Consider the following 17,185-nt stretch of genomic DNA (forward strand, 5'->3'; position numbering starts at 1 on the left):
TATTTTCCACACTAATTTATTAAATGTACCAGATAAATGTCAACGAGTGTATACACGTATATCACGTGCAATTCTGTCATTTTGTCAAGTTTCCACTCCAATGCCATTTTACTGACATTGTTGTCTCCTTGTTAACCAATTATAGGCTATACACGAATTGATGAAAAATCTTAATATTTTAATAGTTTTAAAAATGTGGTCTGGGACAAGAATAAAACAACATAAACAGAAATGTATGTGAAAAGTATCGAAAATAAATGATGAAGGCATGGTAGACATTTCTGAGACTATTTCAATGTCACCTTCATATAGAAGAAAAAAAGTTGAAAGTTTATTAACTTTATTAAAAAAAAAAAAAACCTGGGACATAAAAGTGCATTCCAAAATGGAAAAAGGGCTAAATTTTTAATATATATATTTTTTTTATAATCCTGTAAATTTATTTAAGTGTTAATAGCTATAGTTTATCAAAATTATTTATAACTCTTACTATTTTGTCCCCTCTATTTTCCTCATTCCCACGAAAAAAAATGGCTTTTCCACCCCAAAACTGGCAAGTTAGAAAGATAAATTCGATTCAAGTCTGTGTGCGCCACTGAATGTGGGCACTATGTAGAGAAAAGCTGCAGTTGAACCCAGGCATTCATAGCATCACCAAAGCTTAATTATTGAGGTTGACCCCTGATTGCTCAAACCAAATAGAGTTTTAGCAAGAAGCTCTAGGCTATTCAATTATAATTGGTGTATTCGGTCATAACAAGCATATGCGTTTTAGCACAATGGGTGGACTCTAAAAGGAACCTCAACAGCACATTAAAACTGCATTACTTCTTCCAAGAAGTGTACTCAAGATCTTTCTGGTCTCGATGCGCACACCGTTCCAAAAGCGCACACGTCTCCAAAGGTGCACGTTTTACCACACAAAAGAGTTGACATTGTTTGAGTTTTAACAAGAGGTGTACATATGGCATCCGGGTTGTAATTAAATGTTTTTAAGTTGTTGTTTTTGTCTTCGCAGTGAAGTTTCCTTTTCTTCTTTATGTGCAGCCTTTTCCGCGTCTGAACAAGAGAGAAGAATGAAATAGCTTTTCTGCCAGTTTGGGACAAATGGATGGCAAAAAGCTGGTCAGCGAGTTTTAGTCCTTGATTGCCTTCTTCAGATGCCCTTCAAACAAAGGCTGGGGATGAAAATAAAGCCCCACCTGGTACTTCTGTTTGCTAAAATAACAAGAAATAGATTTCGTTTCATAAATAATTACAACAGATTGTAAAGCGCAGTAGTTGAAAAAGTATGAGTGAAGACAGCGAGGCCAGGTATCACCTGCTCTTCAGTAAGACGCATTTATTGTTAAATCAGGGTCTTTGCGATATCTATGATTTCCACAGCAACAGGTCGCCTATGTTTGCCCAGACTTTGCATAACATGCAAGATATTACTAGGCACTGATAAAAAAATCGGGGGACAAATCTGACAGTCCCAAACCCACACCTGTCCCGAGATATCCCAATATGGATCTGGCATCACAAGTTATTTGTAAAGCGGTAATATTTGGTTTACTTTGGATTATTTCGAGGCCTTTATAACAGCACGACAACATTCCCTATCTCCTTGCTTTATTTGTCCATTTTATTGAAAGCATATGGTTATCAGATGTCCTACAAAATACATATTTAGTTAGACTGGCGATGAGTGCCTTTGTGGACACTTGGGCACCACGGTAAATATTTTGCGCCCATTACAGTGCTCTTGGTCTCTCCAATAAATGAAGATTTATCAAGACTTGGGGGCAAGTGTAAACTCGTGCTACCGCACCATGTTGAAAGCCTTTTGTTTGCAACCGCGACCATATTTACGACGCGCACTTGATGTTCTTAATAAAGGACTCCGTTTGGAGACACCAGTGCGCACGCATTTGATTTTTTTTATGCAAATGTTTTTGTGCATAATATTCTATGTTTTCGTTGTACTATGAAACTGCTGCTGCACACAAATTCAAGTTATTCCCCATTTTCGTCGATTAAATATTATTTGCCCAGGGTTCTGTGCACTACAGCACAATTTACGCACAGTAATATCGCCAAAAAGCGCACAACGTTAATGACACTAAAATAATATCGTTTATCAGTAATTATTTTCAGTTTCTAATAATGAAAATTTCTTGTTGAAACTGTCATGTTAAGTTCCAAAAAATGTCCATTATGCATGTTCAATACATACATGATTTCTGTCAATACAAATCACATAAGATTATTCCTGCTACAGATACGTGAATTTTTCTATCACCCAGGAGTCAATGTTTGAGACAATTATTATAATTCGATAAGGATGAATTATAGAACTCATTGTTCAAAACAAATGCTTATAAGCCACTATATTTGCAATAAGCTGTTTCTCTTGATGAAATATTTTTAATTATTATAGATTAGATTAATGCATGATTGCTAGGCTACTATAAAAAACAACAACAGACAACTATAGAAAAATTCACCTGACATATTCTACCCTGTTTTTAAAATCTTCTCTTAGTTTATTTCTTAAACCCGAAGGTAAATTTCTGAAAGGGCCGTCTCTGATTGGCCACTTGACTCCATTTGTTTGTCCTAGAGCGCAGATGGATAAAGGGACATAAATGACGATTGGGCGCATCATCCTCTATTGTCCCTTTGATCTATATATTAAGGGAAAGAATAAGAGACTGCATGTTGTTCACTGGTGGACAGGACGCGCAGTACTGTAGACCAACTCCCTCACGGAACCTCGGTTTCCCTGAGCCAGTCTGCAAGCCAAGAGGTAAGCATCTCAATTATGATAGACTTCTTATAGGTTGTTATCCAAGACCATGGCCAGAAGATATCCTGTTATGTTTTTATGCACAGAATGACTCCAAGATCCACGTGCACTTCGGGAAGGAATGGGACCTTTAAATCTAACTGGAGTTCAGCATTAGATTTCAAGTCTGGATCCACAGACATTGCCAAGCGCCAAAAAATCAAATGCAACAGAGAATTGGAGTTTGGTAGCATAGACTCAGCGACTAAAGAATGCGCCTCTACCTTCAACGAAGAGAGCACAATGAATAAAAAAATTAAGAAAAAGATGCCAGTTAAATCAGCAAGCAGACAACGTGGGAATCGCAGAGTGAAGGCAAACGACAGAGAAAGGCATCGCATGCATAAGCTGAACTCCGCCCTGGATACTCTGAGAAGCGTGCTTCCAACTTTTCCCGATGACGCGAAACTGACTAAAATCGAGACTTTGAGATTCGCGCACAATTACATTTGGGCATTGTCAGAAACATTGAGAACTGCAGACCATGTTCGACAAATTTCAAATCACGATCGGGATCAGAACCTCGCTGTGCCAAGCGCTTGTTTGGATTTGCGTTATAGCGCATCCAGTGCATGCGCGTCCAAATGGCACTCTACAAACTCATCATCAAATTGCCAAGAAACTCAAGGCTACTACTCTGATAACAGCAGTTTTCAGGACAATCTGACATTTAATCTAATCTGAGAGTAACAACGCAAAGTTGACTTTTCTCGCAAAGACCACGAATCTGACACATTGGGCATGTCATAAGTGTAGAAATGATATTTTTTTTCGTTTATGCCTATAAGCAATGGAAGTTTAAACGCAAAATAGCTTCTTTTTTTTATTTATTTTTTATTGACAGCTCTTAACACTGAAATATAATAGTATATGACGATAATAGTCATACAGTTGTTATAAATGTGTTATTTCCTTCTTTTTAATTCAAGCAAATAAATGAAAAACACTTGTTTTTTTAAACCATTTTCATTCGAGTGCATATGTAGATTAGAAGTTGTAAAAATCATAATAAATTAATATCAAATCTGCTTTAGTGTTTCGTCAAAGAAGCTTTAACTGTTGTCCTGCTTATGCCAAGTTTCGCTTTCTGCACATGCGCTCTACTTTAGCAGCGCTTCCCAGAGCAACAGGTAAATAGTTGCTCAAAATAGGGTAGATGGTTGTTAAATGTCACATGATTTGTGATATAGGATTACATACATAAATTTCGTTAAGTAAATCTAGATGATTTTACCAATTATTATTTAGCTTGGTAATGTAATACATGTTCTGTTAATTAGCTTTGTTGGTCAATTACTATATTCTTCAAATAACTGAGTAATTAGGTTTACTTTTACAAGACTTGTTACAGCTGCAAAAAAGCTATATTTGACTCTGAAATAGGTGTGGGTGGATGATTACAATTCAACACATTTTGGAATTTATTAGTTATAATTATGATGCTTTTGCAGAAAAGCTTTTATTGAAAGGCCAGCATGTTTCAGAATAATAAACATAAAACAAAACAAAACCCAACAAAAAATTTCAAAGAAATAAACCATACAGAAATTGAACAATGGATATGCAACATTTTATTTTTATTTCTAGCAAGGCTGAACATGTTATTTTCATACAAAAATATGGAGAATCCAAAAGACAATATACAAACATGGAATAGATTTTACATACTGGTGTGCGTGGGGAATACAACCATGATTTCATATCTTCAATTATCAGTTTAAAACATTTTATGAGAATCTGCAAATGCAATAAGTGGTCTTAAGATACCCTAGCACCAATAAAATTAGCCTTTTATACAATGAGATAAATGCATGGAATGAAGAAGACATTGGAATGTATGATAACAATAGCACTTAATTGGGATAGACTCCATATTCAGGTGCGGTCTAATCACAATTTCCTGATTAATGTTGCCAAAGTCCGTTTATATCTATGAACTTCTGAGTATGTAAGAGTTTTCACAAACATTCATATTGGCAACAAAACAGACCCACTGGAAGACTATCCAAATAAAGTGTTACAGATTTCCAAAGGAATTCCCCACATAAGGGAATGTGCAGTTTTATAATAGAATGTGGGAAACATTCTACTTTGGAAAAACGGTGACGACATCATAACCCTCTGGAGGAGTGACGCGCTCACGTGCGTGTTTCTCGCAGTAAATCTTGTCCTCGACAAAAAAGTGTCCTTTTTGCTTAAGACTGATCCCGCAGTCTGTGCAGACGTAGCATTCTGGGTGGCGAAACTTATCTCGAAGTTTGACCGTCATTCCTCTTTATAGCCAAATAAAGAGAAAAAAGTCATTTAGAAACACATTTGCAAAAAATCCTACAATTATAGTGAAATAATTAGCAAAATCCACAGGTATAATAAAAAGATTGAGTTCCAAAATGTTCCACTAGATGGCATAACACCACAACTGCACTATAAAGCACAGTGCATGCAACTGTTCTCAGATGCATTTCTTAAAAACTTTTCCTGGAAAGATAAACCAAAAAAAGTGAAACTTACACAATCCCTGAACCACATTTGTCACAAAGAGAGAGCTTTTCAGGATTCCCAACTGAGGCTCCAATTTTTGTGTTGGGAGCCTTGACACTTCTGAAGCCTGAGGGTTTATCTGTATCACCTGACACAAAGAAACAGAAATCCATTTAATGCTAAGGCTTTCTTTTATAGGCCCAAATATCTGACTCAAAATGTGTTTCACAGCTGTAGCCACAGGCATGGCTTTAGAAACTGATGATTACAAATAACCTGGTGACCTATGGGTAATTCAGACATAATGTAGTACGGTATACAAGGTGTGTATGAGATTATACCGGTTTCCAGGATCTCCTGCAGAACTTTAAAAGAGGCAGACTGGCGAGGAGGCTCATTTAATTCTTGATTCTCCTGCAGCATTTTGTACACCTCAGAGTCTGCAGCTAACGCAGGCTTTGGTTGGCCAGGTCTACAGGGATCTGGGCTATAAAACATGCAAAAGGTCACATTGATGACATCCACAAAACAAACAATGTTATCTCAAAAGTATTATATTATTCAACTCAATCCTAACTGCCTAGTTTTGTCCCTGACAGCTATAATACAGCACAGAAATGGAATGAGTGTAGCACATAATGATGTATAATGGATAATGACAAGCTGAAAAAAACCCCCCCCCAACAACATCTTTTAGAAATCTAGTTGAAAAACTAGGGGTGCTCCGATCAGGATTTTTTCGGCCGATCACAGGAAGCAGTATCTGCCGATAATCACAGATACCGATTTTTTTAAAAGCCACCTTTTTATCATGAAATTTATTTATAGTGATGATACAATCAAGATTTTTAGACATTTATTCAGGGCCTGAATCTCATTTTTGAAAATGAATTCCCCTCCAAGGTGACTCTTATTTATCTCACCTAAATGTTTGATCATGCAATGCATTTTTGTCTTTTTCAATCATGCAGTTGTTGCACAATAGCTTACGCACAGCACAAGCCTGATTTCATGAGCTGTATGTGCTAGGTTTACGGCAGGATACATGTGCTAGGATACATACTCCATCTGCAGTGCATATGCGTGGTACGCAACCTGGGCAGAAGCAGAACAGACTCATTGTGCTTCACACAGGAGTCCGCTACTGATCCATGACTGTTTACCACAAACACAACATTTAGCTGTTATTTTGATTTCAAATTGTTACTGAAAATACTTTTTCCGCATTGCAATTTTTTTTTTACACAGTACAGTAATACTGTCTTTCATACGTGTTTAAACGCAATAAACATAAGAAACACTTTATTCAATGCTTTTTACTTTTGCTTTTACATCTAGATTTATATATTAAGTTGCTCAAGCAAGTGGCAAAACATTTTAACTACTTTTCTTGCATTATCACAAACATTAAAACTTACCATTGACAGAAAGTCAGCTCTACTGCCTTTTCTTTTGCATTTAAATCTTTATTACAAGCAATCCTGCGATTATTAAAGAACTTTCTTTTCCTACCTCCACGAGTGCCATCTATTATTGCCTCATTGTTTATCTAAAAGTGATATTTTCCTTTAAACCAAGGCAAAAATACATGTGTTGACTGTGAAACACAGACTTTAATTATATGAGTTTATGGTGTAATTACAAAATTTTCGTGTCAATCCATGTTCAGTTTTACAGCAAACAATGCGCTGTCACTTTAAATCAGTGCGTGCAGCACATCAAACTCGGTATGGAAACGATCGCTGCACTGAGAGCGCGAGAGTGCTAAATGGTTAAACACTGGCAAGAATGAAAAAGAAATACAATTTATAAACTTCAGTGACGATGTGACACTGGCTCGATTGTGCAAGTGACAATTCCGGTGCCAACTGTGCAGTGAGCAGCTCGCTTTAGTCGCTTAGAGCAGACACGATGTTATTTAAAGCCATTTGCGCATTTTGAGAGAAAGAGGGAGCATGTGGTGATTCACTCACGCTGTTTGTGAAATTATGTCTCATAGAAAGTTTTCAAAATCCTTCATAAGTTATTTAATGAAGAAATATGAATTGTACCTCACCTTCAGCATTATAATTACTGTATTTTACCCGCGCCGGACAGAGACTGAGAGACGGTGCCGCTGCATGTCATGCTAAACCTCTCACTGCAGGCACGTCATCAGCTTGAGATCGGCCTTTATAGAGACCGCCGATCAAACATCCCAACGCGATTATCGGCCGATCGTGATTGGTAGCCGATCAATCGGTGCACCCCTATGAAAAAAGCTTTTGAAAACTTTTTTCAAGAAAAGTTCAAATTTAAATGTCATGTGGTGTAGCCATCAATATATTTATAATGCATGCAAGCTTCTTATAAAATATTTCTATTTCAAATAAATGCTGTTGTTTTTAACTTTTTATCATGGTGTATTTTTGCAGCTTTGGTGAACATAGGAAACGTCTTTCAAATATATATTTTTTTTTTTAAGTTTTTGAATAGTAGTGAATATCTCAAGGTTACAAATATTTTTAAATAAAAATATATAATTATATTGTATTATTAATTAATAAAAACATAAGATTTTTGGGGAGTTTCAATCTGAATAACTTTTCCTTGTCATGTCAGTTCAACATTATCAGTCATGAAGGTCTGCAGGTTACCTAGAGGACTCTCTGTAATATAATTTCCTGTTTTATGTTTTTTTTCTGCTTGTTGGTTGTGCCTAGGGTGACCATACTTGCCATTTTTCCTGGACGCATCCTGGCCAGGATTTCTATATTGCCTAAAATATCTAGGATTTGGCTTTGTTTGCGTGTGCAGACCGATCGGTGTATGACATCCTTATGTTTTTGAAACGCTCTCGAGATACTTTGAATCAAAGCAATATAGAAATCCTGGCCAGGACGCGTCCGCGAAAAATGGCACGTATGGTCATCCTAGTTGTACCACATAACTTTGTGACAAGTATGTCAGTGGGGTGTGTATCATACTTCCTACTGGCTTCATTGGAGGCAGCAGAAGTCTGAACGTCATCCACTGCACTGTTGAAACTCTTAATGTTCTCAGAGGAATACAGGCCAGAGGGGTTATTGTACATGTTGGTGAGCACCCTTGGACTGCCAGAACTGAAAGGCATGGCGCTCCTGTTATGAGCAGCGCCTATATGTTTCATATCCTACAGAGAAAAAGAGCAGGTACTATGAGAGTACAAATCTCAAAAACACGTCAAACAGAACTGTAACTTTATGAGGCTATTTCACCCCAAAAAAATCTTTGATTATTTGCTCACCCTCATGTCATTCCAAACCTGTATGGCTACTTTCTTCTTTTTTGTCCATATAATGAAGAAATCAGTGAACTCTAATGGTTTTGGACTCCACTAACTTTTACTGTATGAAGGAAATCATTCTTCAAAATATCTTCATTTGTTTTTCACAAAAGAGAGAGTCATAAAGATTTGGAATGACACAAAAGCAAAGCCAAAGACATAAGATCATTTCATAAGAATTGAAGAACTATTCAGACCAGAAAAAAGGTTTGAGAATCAAGCATTACTTTTTTTTCCATTAAATTATAAATTATAAGTTGATGTGAACAGACCATTTAACAACAGGAAAAAAAAAATAAAAATAAAAAAAAAAGTTGCGGAAAGGTTTTCGACACTAATGACTAAGGTTTTAATGACATTGTGAAACTTTCCTCTGTTAACAACATATTTAACTGTTGTTTCTTATCATATTTCTCTCTCGGCTTAAATTAGGAAACATTTATAACACCCAAACTATGTAGTCAAACTCCACACACTTCCTATGATCATTCACATTCTGACCCTAAATTTCCAACATAGCCTACAGGATGTGGGTCTTGAGTCATGGTTTTGGCTGATAAACCTACTGGTCTCCATGGATAAGGCTTGTTAGGACATAAACAATGACTTCACTTTGGCAGCCTATGGTGCCGTGCCTTTATTTGTTTAGCGGCTATGGTTCTTTTATGCATGACAGTCTCATGCACTAAGGCCTTTAAAGCTCATTGAAAATGATCAAGGGTCTGTTTAAAAATCCCTCAACTCTCAGATAAGCAGAGTTAAAACGCACCTGTGTTTCTTTATTGGCCAGATTCATCTTGTATGGATTGGTCTTTCCTTCTTCAGTAACCAAAGGGGACCACATTTTCGACTCTGATCTACAAAAAGAAAAAAAAATGAAAATAACTTTCATACAGTGAATCAGTAAATGATTAAAGGAAAAATATAAAATCATCATGGATCAACAATAAAAAAAAAAGCCTGGGGCGAGTGTGAGAGGTTCAGGCAAGTTGATGCAATTGTACTGATTATGTATTGCATAAGTTTGCATGCATAAAAACACATTGGGCTGTCTGTCATATTGAAAACTGCTGTTGCAAATTCTGCTGATTTAGACTTGTCACCCAGGTGACGCTATCTAGCTGACTGACACAGATGAGGATATGTTGAAATTGTGAGAATGACTTGTTACAGACTTCAGTAAAAAAAGAGCTGAAAAATAGATCCAGCAACAATTTACATTGTATGCCATTATCTTCCACGGCATCAATGAGATATAGCTTATAAATAAAAACTTAGTGAGATTTCTCATTAATTTTGTCTGGTACAAATGACCTGACCAGTGGAAAAAAATAAAAAAGCCAACTCAGGATTCAGTGCTTTTTTTTTTTTTATGTAAAAAATGCACTAAAACCTCGGTACAAGGACCAGTGGAGTAATGGCACCCTAATGGTTAATAATGTTAAATATACAATGTCTGGAAGAATTTAATAAAAGCCTACATTTCTGTTTGTTTTTGGAAGATGTTTCATTATATCACACTTTTCTGGGTGCTCTACATACTCTCAGCTAACAATACATTCAGACAAACCACTGCATGTTCCCCTTTGCAAAGTAATGCCTCACCTGTCAATAGAAAGCACCATTTCCTCAATGCAAGCTTTGATTTTATTCTGTGCTTCTAGGTGAGTCATGCCCTCTGTTGACTCTCCCTCTATGGCCAGGATCATGTCCCCCATACAAAGGTCAGCTTGAGCTGCTTTGCTTCCTGGGGTCACCTGAAAAAAATCAAAACTGATCATCATCATCATAACCTAAAAGGCTTTAGAATAAAATTGTGTAGTTTTTCTTACCCAAATATAAACTTAAAAGAATATGGCAAAATTTTGACAATAACTTCTCTTTGATGTAGCTTTTACTTGTTACATGATGACTTCCTCTATAAAGTGTCAGGGTGTGCAAAACGTTATGGTTAAATATGCACTCAGCAAGTTTTTATTAACTTTTAGTTGGATCTTATTCATCCCAATAGTACAATTGGTTCAACTAGAACGCAAGATGTTTGTTTATGAACTGCTTCCACTTCACACAAACTGTTTATTTATTTTCTGGACACTCTTGGATCCATGCCTAACTACAGAGCCATTCACATCAAGGATGGTAACTATATTGATAACTAACTATAAAGTTAAATTAATTATTCTAATTCTATAAGAACTGTAATGATAATGACACAGAGGAATGGTACCAGTAGAATCAACGAAAGACATAACTGCAGTACGCAGTGAAAATAAACAGAACATTTTTGTGTATTGTTGTGGACACTAATGTATTTATTATAGTTATCGTTCTTGGTGTGCTCAGGCCTTAATTTTTACATTGCTATAAACATTCTTTTGGTCTCAACATAAGTGAAGTGACATACTGCCAAGTATGGTGACCCATACTCGGAATTCGTGCTCTGCATTTAACCCATCCAACGTGCACACACACAGCAGTGAACACACACACACACACACACACACCGTGAACACACACCCGGAGCAGTGGGCAGCCATTTATGCAGCGGCACCCGGGGAGCAATTGGGGGTTTGGTGCCTTGCTCAAGGGCACCTCAGTCCTGGTATTGATGGTGGAGAGAGCGTGGAGAGAGCTGGACATTCACTCCCCCCACCTACAGTCCCTGCCGGCCCGAGACCCGAACCCGCAACTTTTGGATTACAAGTCCGACTCTCTAACCATTAGGCCACGACTTCCCACATGGTGGCACCCATGAAAGGGAGACCCACTCTTTGTAAAATAAAACAGCTTATTCTAGAAATCTGATGACGGAATAGGCTACTAATGCAAGTGAACAACATTTTAATAATATTTCTAGATTTTTTTAAAGTAGTGTTTCTTTAGGTGTTTAACAAAAATATTGAGTGCCCCTTTAAGAGATGAAAGTCATCTTGAAAGTACAAGTTTGAAACGCACGCTTGAGTGTCACGTTGCCATTATAACATGCATTCATGCCATACTTGTAATGTTTTTAAATGAATAAGATTAGGTGACTGAACACTAATCTGCGAAACCATATGGAATCACCTACATAACTAGTTTGCGAAAGAACCTGATTTTGCGTCAGGATCAGCTAGTTATTCGGTTCTATTATTTTGTTTTCTACGAGACTGACTCCTGAACATTTTAATCCAAGTGCTCGACACATTGCGACATTGAAGTTCAGATCGATATGGTCGCGTTCACGTGCGTTTCTGTTGGATGCTGCTGCTGTTGTTGCTGCATGCGTAACACGTTTTTCATAAAGTTTAACCAGTCTGTGGAGTATAATATGTTGGCCTAGTAATGTATATGAAAGCTATTTTCCCTCTGTGCTAAATGATTAACAAATCCAAAGTTAATTCCTTACCCTCGAGATCGTTAGAGGTTGTTCGAAATCTTTTCCCCCGACCAGACGGAAGCCCCACGGCCCGGGACCTTCTAAAACAACTCGTAAAGGCATTATACTTCCAACACGTAGCCTAAATGGCTGGATATACTGAACTAGTGCTGTGTAAACTGTGCTATGAGCTCTGCAGTTTGGAGTAACTGTAGCGGCACAGGGCGTTCACGTTGAAGAGATCATACCTGGGCGGAGCTTCCTCAGAAGTGAGCGAATAATGTCAGGTCTCTGTGCTGATAAGAGCTTATTATTTCCTATGTTTGTTTAGGGGTGGACCGTTACATCATCTTATATCGAAGTTTACCATGTATGGAAGGGACAAATCCTGAGATTCGGTATGTGCCACTCCCAAATCCGGTCGGATTCCTGGCAAGGGGGGCTCGCGCATGACATATGCTTTCCAGGACTATAGATCGCATTCTCAGCATTCCCAGCATTCCCAAAAAGTAGAACAAGTGCAGACAAAACATGCGACGCGGAAGCACAATGTCAATATTTGATTTACATTAAAGGCTACAGAGTTGTATAAACTTAATAAAGAACAGTAGCACCAGAACGGCCTACAGTACAAGTCAAGACAGGCTGCCATATGATTTATGAGCATTTGAAATGATGAGAAGGACATTTCATGTGCTCTTCGAGTCAATTTTTAACATGTTGTTAAGATATTTCACTCAAACTTTTTCAGATAAACTGCCGTTGTCCAGGGGCTGTATTACAATCAACTTCCTCCTATCTTAATTTCTTTCCCAAGCAAAATGATAATGGTTAGTAAACAGATAAGGATTCTGAGTTAGCATGTTATATATAGAGCCAGGGGCTTATCTGTGTAGGCTAGTAACCATGCCGGATGCAGTTAGGATGCCATTGGGAACATTTAACTGAACAATCTTAACTTTTGAACATACTTCTTACTCGGTTACACCCTTCCTGCAGAGTTTAACCCTGCTTAATTACACCTGCCTGTGAATTTCAAAGGTCCTAAAGTCTGTCAGTAACAGTTTCAGGTATTAACAAAACTTTGATGAATAGAGATCCAAAAGGAGATCCAGAAGGAGATCTGGAGATCTGGAATCAGTTTTGATTTCAATGAGGTTTATGGACCTTTTTTCACATTTTCAGGTTTGTAGCAGGGTACATTTCTAATTTCAAATTCTAATGTATAAAATTTTTGGATTCACATTTGCTCAACATTTGCATTCCCATGACTTTTCAAGAGAGAGAGAGAGAGAAAACTATTGCAGGGAGGAGAGAAATGTGTCAAATTATCAGTTACACCCTTAGAAACTTGCCTATAGACTTTATGACAGCAGTGTTGACCTTTTTTGTAATTTAATGCTAGCATAACACACAAATAAAGCTAAATTTACTAATTGATTATTGTAGAAATAAATCATCACAGTCTGTGATAAAACCCATTAGTAAACCCATTTGCAAAGAGAAATTGTGTCAAAAAATATAATTAAATTAAATAAAGTATAGAGAGAGAGAGAGAGAGGGAGGGAGAGAGGGAGAGGAAACTAGGAAATATCAATAACAAATTGCATTAGAAACCACAGCAAAGCAGTGATGACTTTGTGTGTAATTTAATGCAGATAAAAAATATTCAATCAATCAATCAATCACACATACATACATACACATACATTTCCAGATTTATGAAGTTGCATCAGTTATGACAGTCTGTTACATCTGAAATGTCTGTTCAAACATGACAAACCCGAAGTGTAACAAAGTGTAAAGTGTTTGCATGCAATGAGAAATTGTGAAATGTTAAATAATGTAAAATAAGTAATGAACACATAAAATGAAATATCAGTACAAACTAAAGTAGCTACAAAGAGTAAAGAAAATAGCAATAAAAATAAATAAAAAGCAACAATTTAATACAATTTTTAAAAATAAATCTCTCTCTTTGTCCGTCTCCTGACACCATAAATAGAAATTTTATTACACTGGATAGATTTTAATATCATTGGCCCAATACTTTGTATCTACAACCCGAATTCCGAAAATTTTGGGACATTTTTAAAATTTTAAGTAAATGAAAACTAAAAGAATTTCAAATCGTATGAGCCAATATTTTATTCACAATAGAACATAGATAACATAAATGTTTAAACTGAGAAATTTTATGCACTTTACAATTTTATGCACAAAATGAGCTCATTTCAAATTTGATGCCTGCTACAGGTCTCAAAATAGTTGGGACGGGGGCATGTTTGCCATGGTGTAGCATCTCCTCTTCTTTTCAAAACAGTTTGAAGACGTCTGGGCATCGAGGTTATGAGTTTCTGGAGTTTTGGTGTTGGAATTTGGTCCTATTCTTGACTGATATAGGTTTCCAGCTACTGAAGAGTTTGTGGTCGTCTTTGACATATTTTTCGTTTAATGATGCGCCAAATGTTCTCTATAGGTGAAAGATCTGGACAGCAGACAAGCCAATTCAGCACCCGGACTCTTTTACTACGAAGCCATGCTGTTGTAATAGCTGCAGTATGTGGTTTTGCATTGTGTTGCTGAAATACACAAGACCTTCCCTGAAACAGACGTCATCTGTAGGGAAGCATATGTTGGTGTAAAACCTTTATATACCTTTCAGCATAGTGCCTTCCAAAACATGCAAGCTGCCCATACCATATGCATTAATGCACCCCCATACCATCAGAGAGGCTAGCTTTTGAACTGAATGCTGATGACATGCTGGAAGGTCTTCCTCCTCTTCAGCCCGAAGGCCAAGGCGTCCGTGATTTCCAAGAAGAATGTTAAATTTGGACTTTTCTGACCATAGAAAATTTTTTCACTTTGAAACAGTCCATTTTAAATGAGCCTTGGCCCACAGGACACGATGGCGCTTCTGGACCATGTTCAAATATGGCTTCCTTTTTGCATGATAGAGCTTTAGTTGGCATCTGCAGATGGCATGGCGGATGTGTTTACCGACAGTGGATTCTGGAAGTATTCCTGGGCCCATTTAGTAATGTCAATGTCTGATGGCCCGAAGAATTTTTCAGCTCATGGTTGCCCCCATGCCAACTTTTTTGAGACCTGTAGCCTGACCTGGAGACCTGAAATGAGCTAATTTAGTGGAAAAAAAGTGGAGAATTTCTCAGTTTAAACATGTTCTATTGTGAATAAAATATTGGCTCATGTGATTTGTGTCACAAATAGAGTCGGTAACAACAGGTAAGTGAAACAACAGGATGGTTTATTGACAAGGAATGCAGATCGTGTGGAGAGAAAGGCAGGTGAGTATCTTGGAGATTTGAATAGTTTAATGAGTCTTAGCTGAGGACTGAAGTGAATCTCTTTCACAGGATCAATGGAGATCGGGAACCAAAGGGGACTGCATTCTTCGTAGGAGGATCGCAGGAGAAACATTGGAGAACTATGAGGTAAGGCTTCGCAGGTTAGTGCACACAGTATCTGGAGACAGTTTGGTGTAGTGAACTGTAGACCAGACAATGGAGTGGAGCTTGTATTTAAAGGAGTGATGATTAGTGGCTGCAGGTGCGGGTGATCAGCAATCTTGGTGACAGGGATCTGGTGCGGGTAGGAGCTGGTGACTGAAATTGTGATGGATCCCTGACAATTTGAAAGCCTTTTAGCTTTCATTTTATTCAAATTTAAAAAACATCTCAACATTTCTGGAATTCGGGTTGTAAATAATTAATTTGTCTTATTAAAATTAAAATTACTTCAATTAAGATTAAAGCCTGTAAGTAGAATCAGAGTAAATATTTTCCTTTATTAAAAACTAAAAAGTAACTTTAAAGTAAAGGAATACTTTACACTAAAACAAATAATAGGTTAGAGTGGGGGAAAATGCCTCCATGGGGCAAAATGAAGCTTACACTGGTGATGTACCAGAGAGAAAACGGATTTCACAATAAATTATCTCATTTTCAACAGTAAGAAAAAAAAGTGTTTTAAAGCTTGTTGTTTTGTAGAACATAACAGTTATATGATGTGAGAACAGTAGGACCTGTAGATAGGGTGCTATTTAATAAAAATATTTAAAAATTACCTCAAGTTAGCATCAGGTAGCTAGTTAGCTAGTTAGCATCAGCTAACAAAATGTTTCAAATAGGCTATTATAATTTTGTAATTCATTATTATAGATTAGCCTATATTCTTTTTAAATTTTAAATTTAATTTTTTTTAAATTTCATTCATTCATTCATTTTACCCCATAGGTGGGGTAAAAAGCCCCCTTGGTACAAATTACATTTTTGTTAAGAAACTAATAACATCTAATAACATGAAAGCTCTGGACATTTTTCATACTTTGTTTATAATTTATGTCATTGTAAATAAAACAATGATAACTTTTCTGAACACATTTTGTTTTCCTGCACTCTACCCTACTTTGCATTAAATCATTATTTTATGTTATTAAAATAAAAATAATTAAGTTAAAATTAGGCTACTTAAAAAATGTTTTGTGTAATAAATTTATTAGTAGAAATTTGGCCTCTTTGTATAAATAACAGAGAACCAGATGAAATATTTTCCTTAATCCCTAACAGAATTGTACATATTTCTTTCCATTAAAAATAAAAGGCTACATTTCTTACAGCCTGTTAACACTGAAGGAGCCTGTTGGCGGCACCACCGGTGCGTAATGTGCGTACATGCTCTGAGTTGAAGTGCGTAAATCAGTGCTGTAAACCCATGACCAACAGAGGTCATCCTCAACCCTTCGTACTCCAACTTCGCAGTTTTGAAATGACTAAGTGTTGTTTTCGTTTCCACTTATTTTTTCCGTGATGACAGCACTGTGAACGATAGAACCACAAACACACTGCTCGTTCGCAAATGGTAATGTTTGCGTTCGACCTCAATAATTAAAGCGTTTGAGCGCGAGATCAAAACATAACTGAAGTTCATGAAGTGTATTTTAGTCTTCTAGAGAGTGTACCTACATCACACCAAGCTGAAACACAGTGTTTAGCACGCCTTCTAAAAAATAAATATTTTAGTGTTTGCATGAGATAATATAAAGATAGAGAATTTCTAAGTTCCCTATGCTGTTCTTTTTAAAGACACTGTATTAATGTTGTTCCTCTTTGATGGTGAGCTCTGTTGAAAAGCAGAAGTAAAGCATGTGACCTGAAACTATCAGTACAAGTTGGTGAAGGTATCGACT

At 36.8% G+C, this 17,185-nt stretch overlaps 2 protein-coding genes across 2 annotated transcripts; one reads left to right on the top strand and one right to left on the bottom strand.

Annotated features, from left to right (window-relative positions):
• Positions 1 to 2,878: 2,878 nt before the first annotated feature.
• Positions 2,879 to 3,514, top strand: LOC306882183 (uncharacterized protein; the record flags this gene model as incomplete). The annotated part of the gene is made up of 1 exon (XM_079436656.1): positions 2,879 to 3,514. One exon carries the CDS (start codon positions 2,879 to 2,881, stop codon positions 3,512 to 3,514), a length of 636 nt encoding a protein of 211 aa, XP_079292782.1.
• An 872-nt stretch (positions 3,515 to 4,386) lies between these two features.
• On the bottom strand, positions 4,387 to 12,379 carry LOC306882242 (PDZ and LIM domain protein 1-like). The gene is made up of 7 exons (XM_079436746.1): positions 12,004 to 12,379; positions 10,221 to 10,372; positions 9,385 to 9,472; positions 8,278 to 8,462; positions 5,653 to 5,798; positions 5,342 to 5,459; positions 4,387 to 5,103 (listed from the first exon to the last, which is right to left on the bottom strand). The coding sequence occupies exons 1-7, from the start codon at positions 12,094 to 12,096 to the stop codon at positions 4,917 to 4,919; spliced, it is 969 nt and encodes a 322-aa protein (XP_079292872.1). The 5' UTR covers positions 12,097 to 12,379; the 3' UTR covers positions 4,387 to 4,916.
• Between the last annotated feature and the right edge of the window lie 4,806 nt (positions 12,380 to 17,185).

The sequence above is a fragment of the Barbus barbus genome, assembly GCF_936440315.1.
Source record: "Barbus barbus genome assembly, chromosome: 16".
NCBI classification, from domain to species: domain Eukaryota; kingdom Metazoa; phylum Chordata; class Actinopteri; order Cypriniformes; family Cyprinidae; genus Barbus; species Barbus barbus.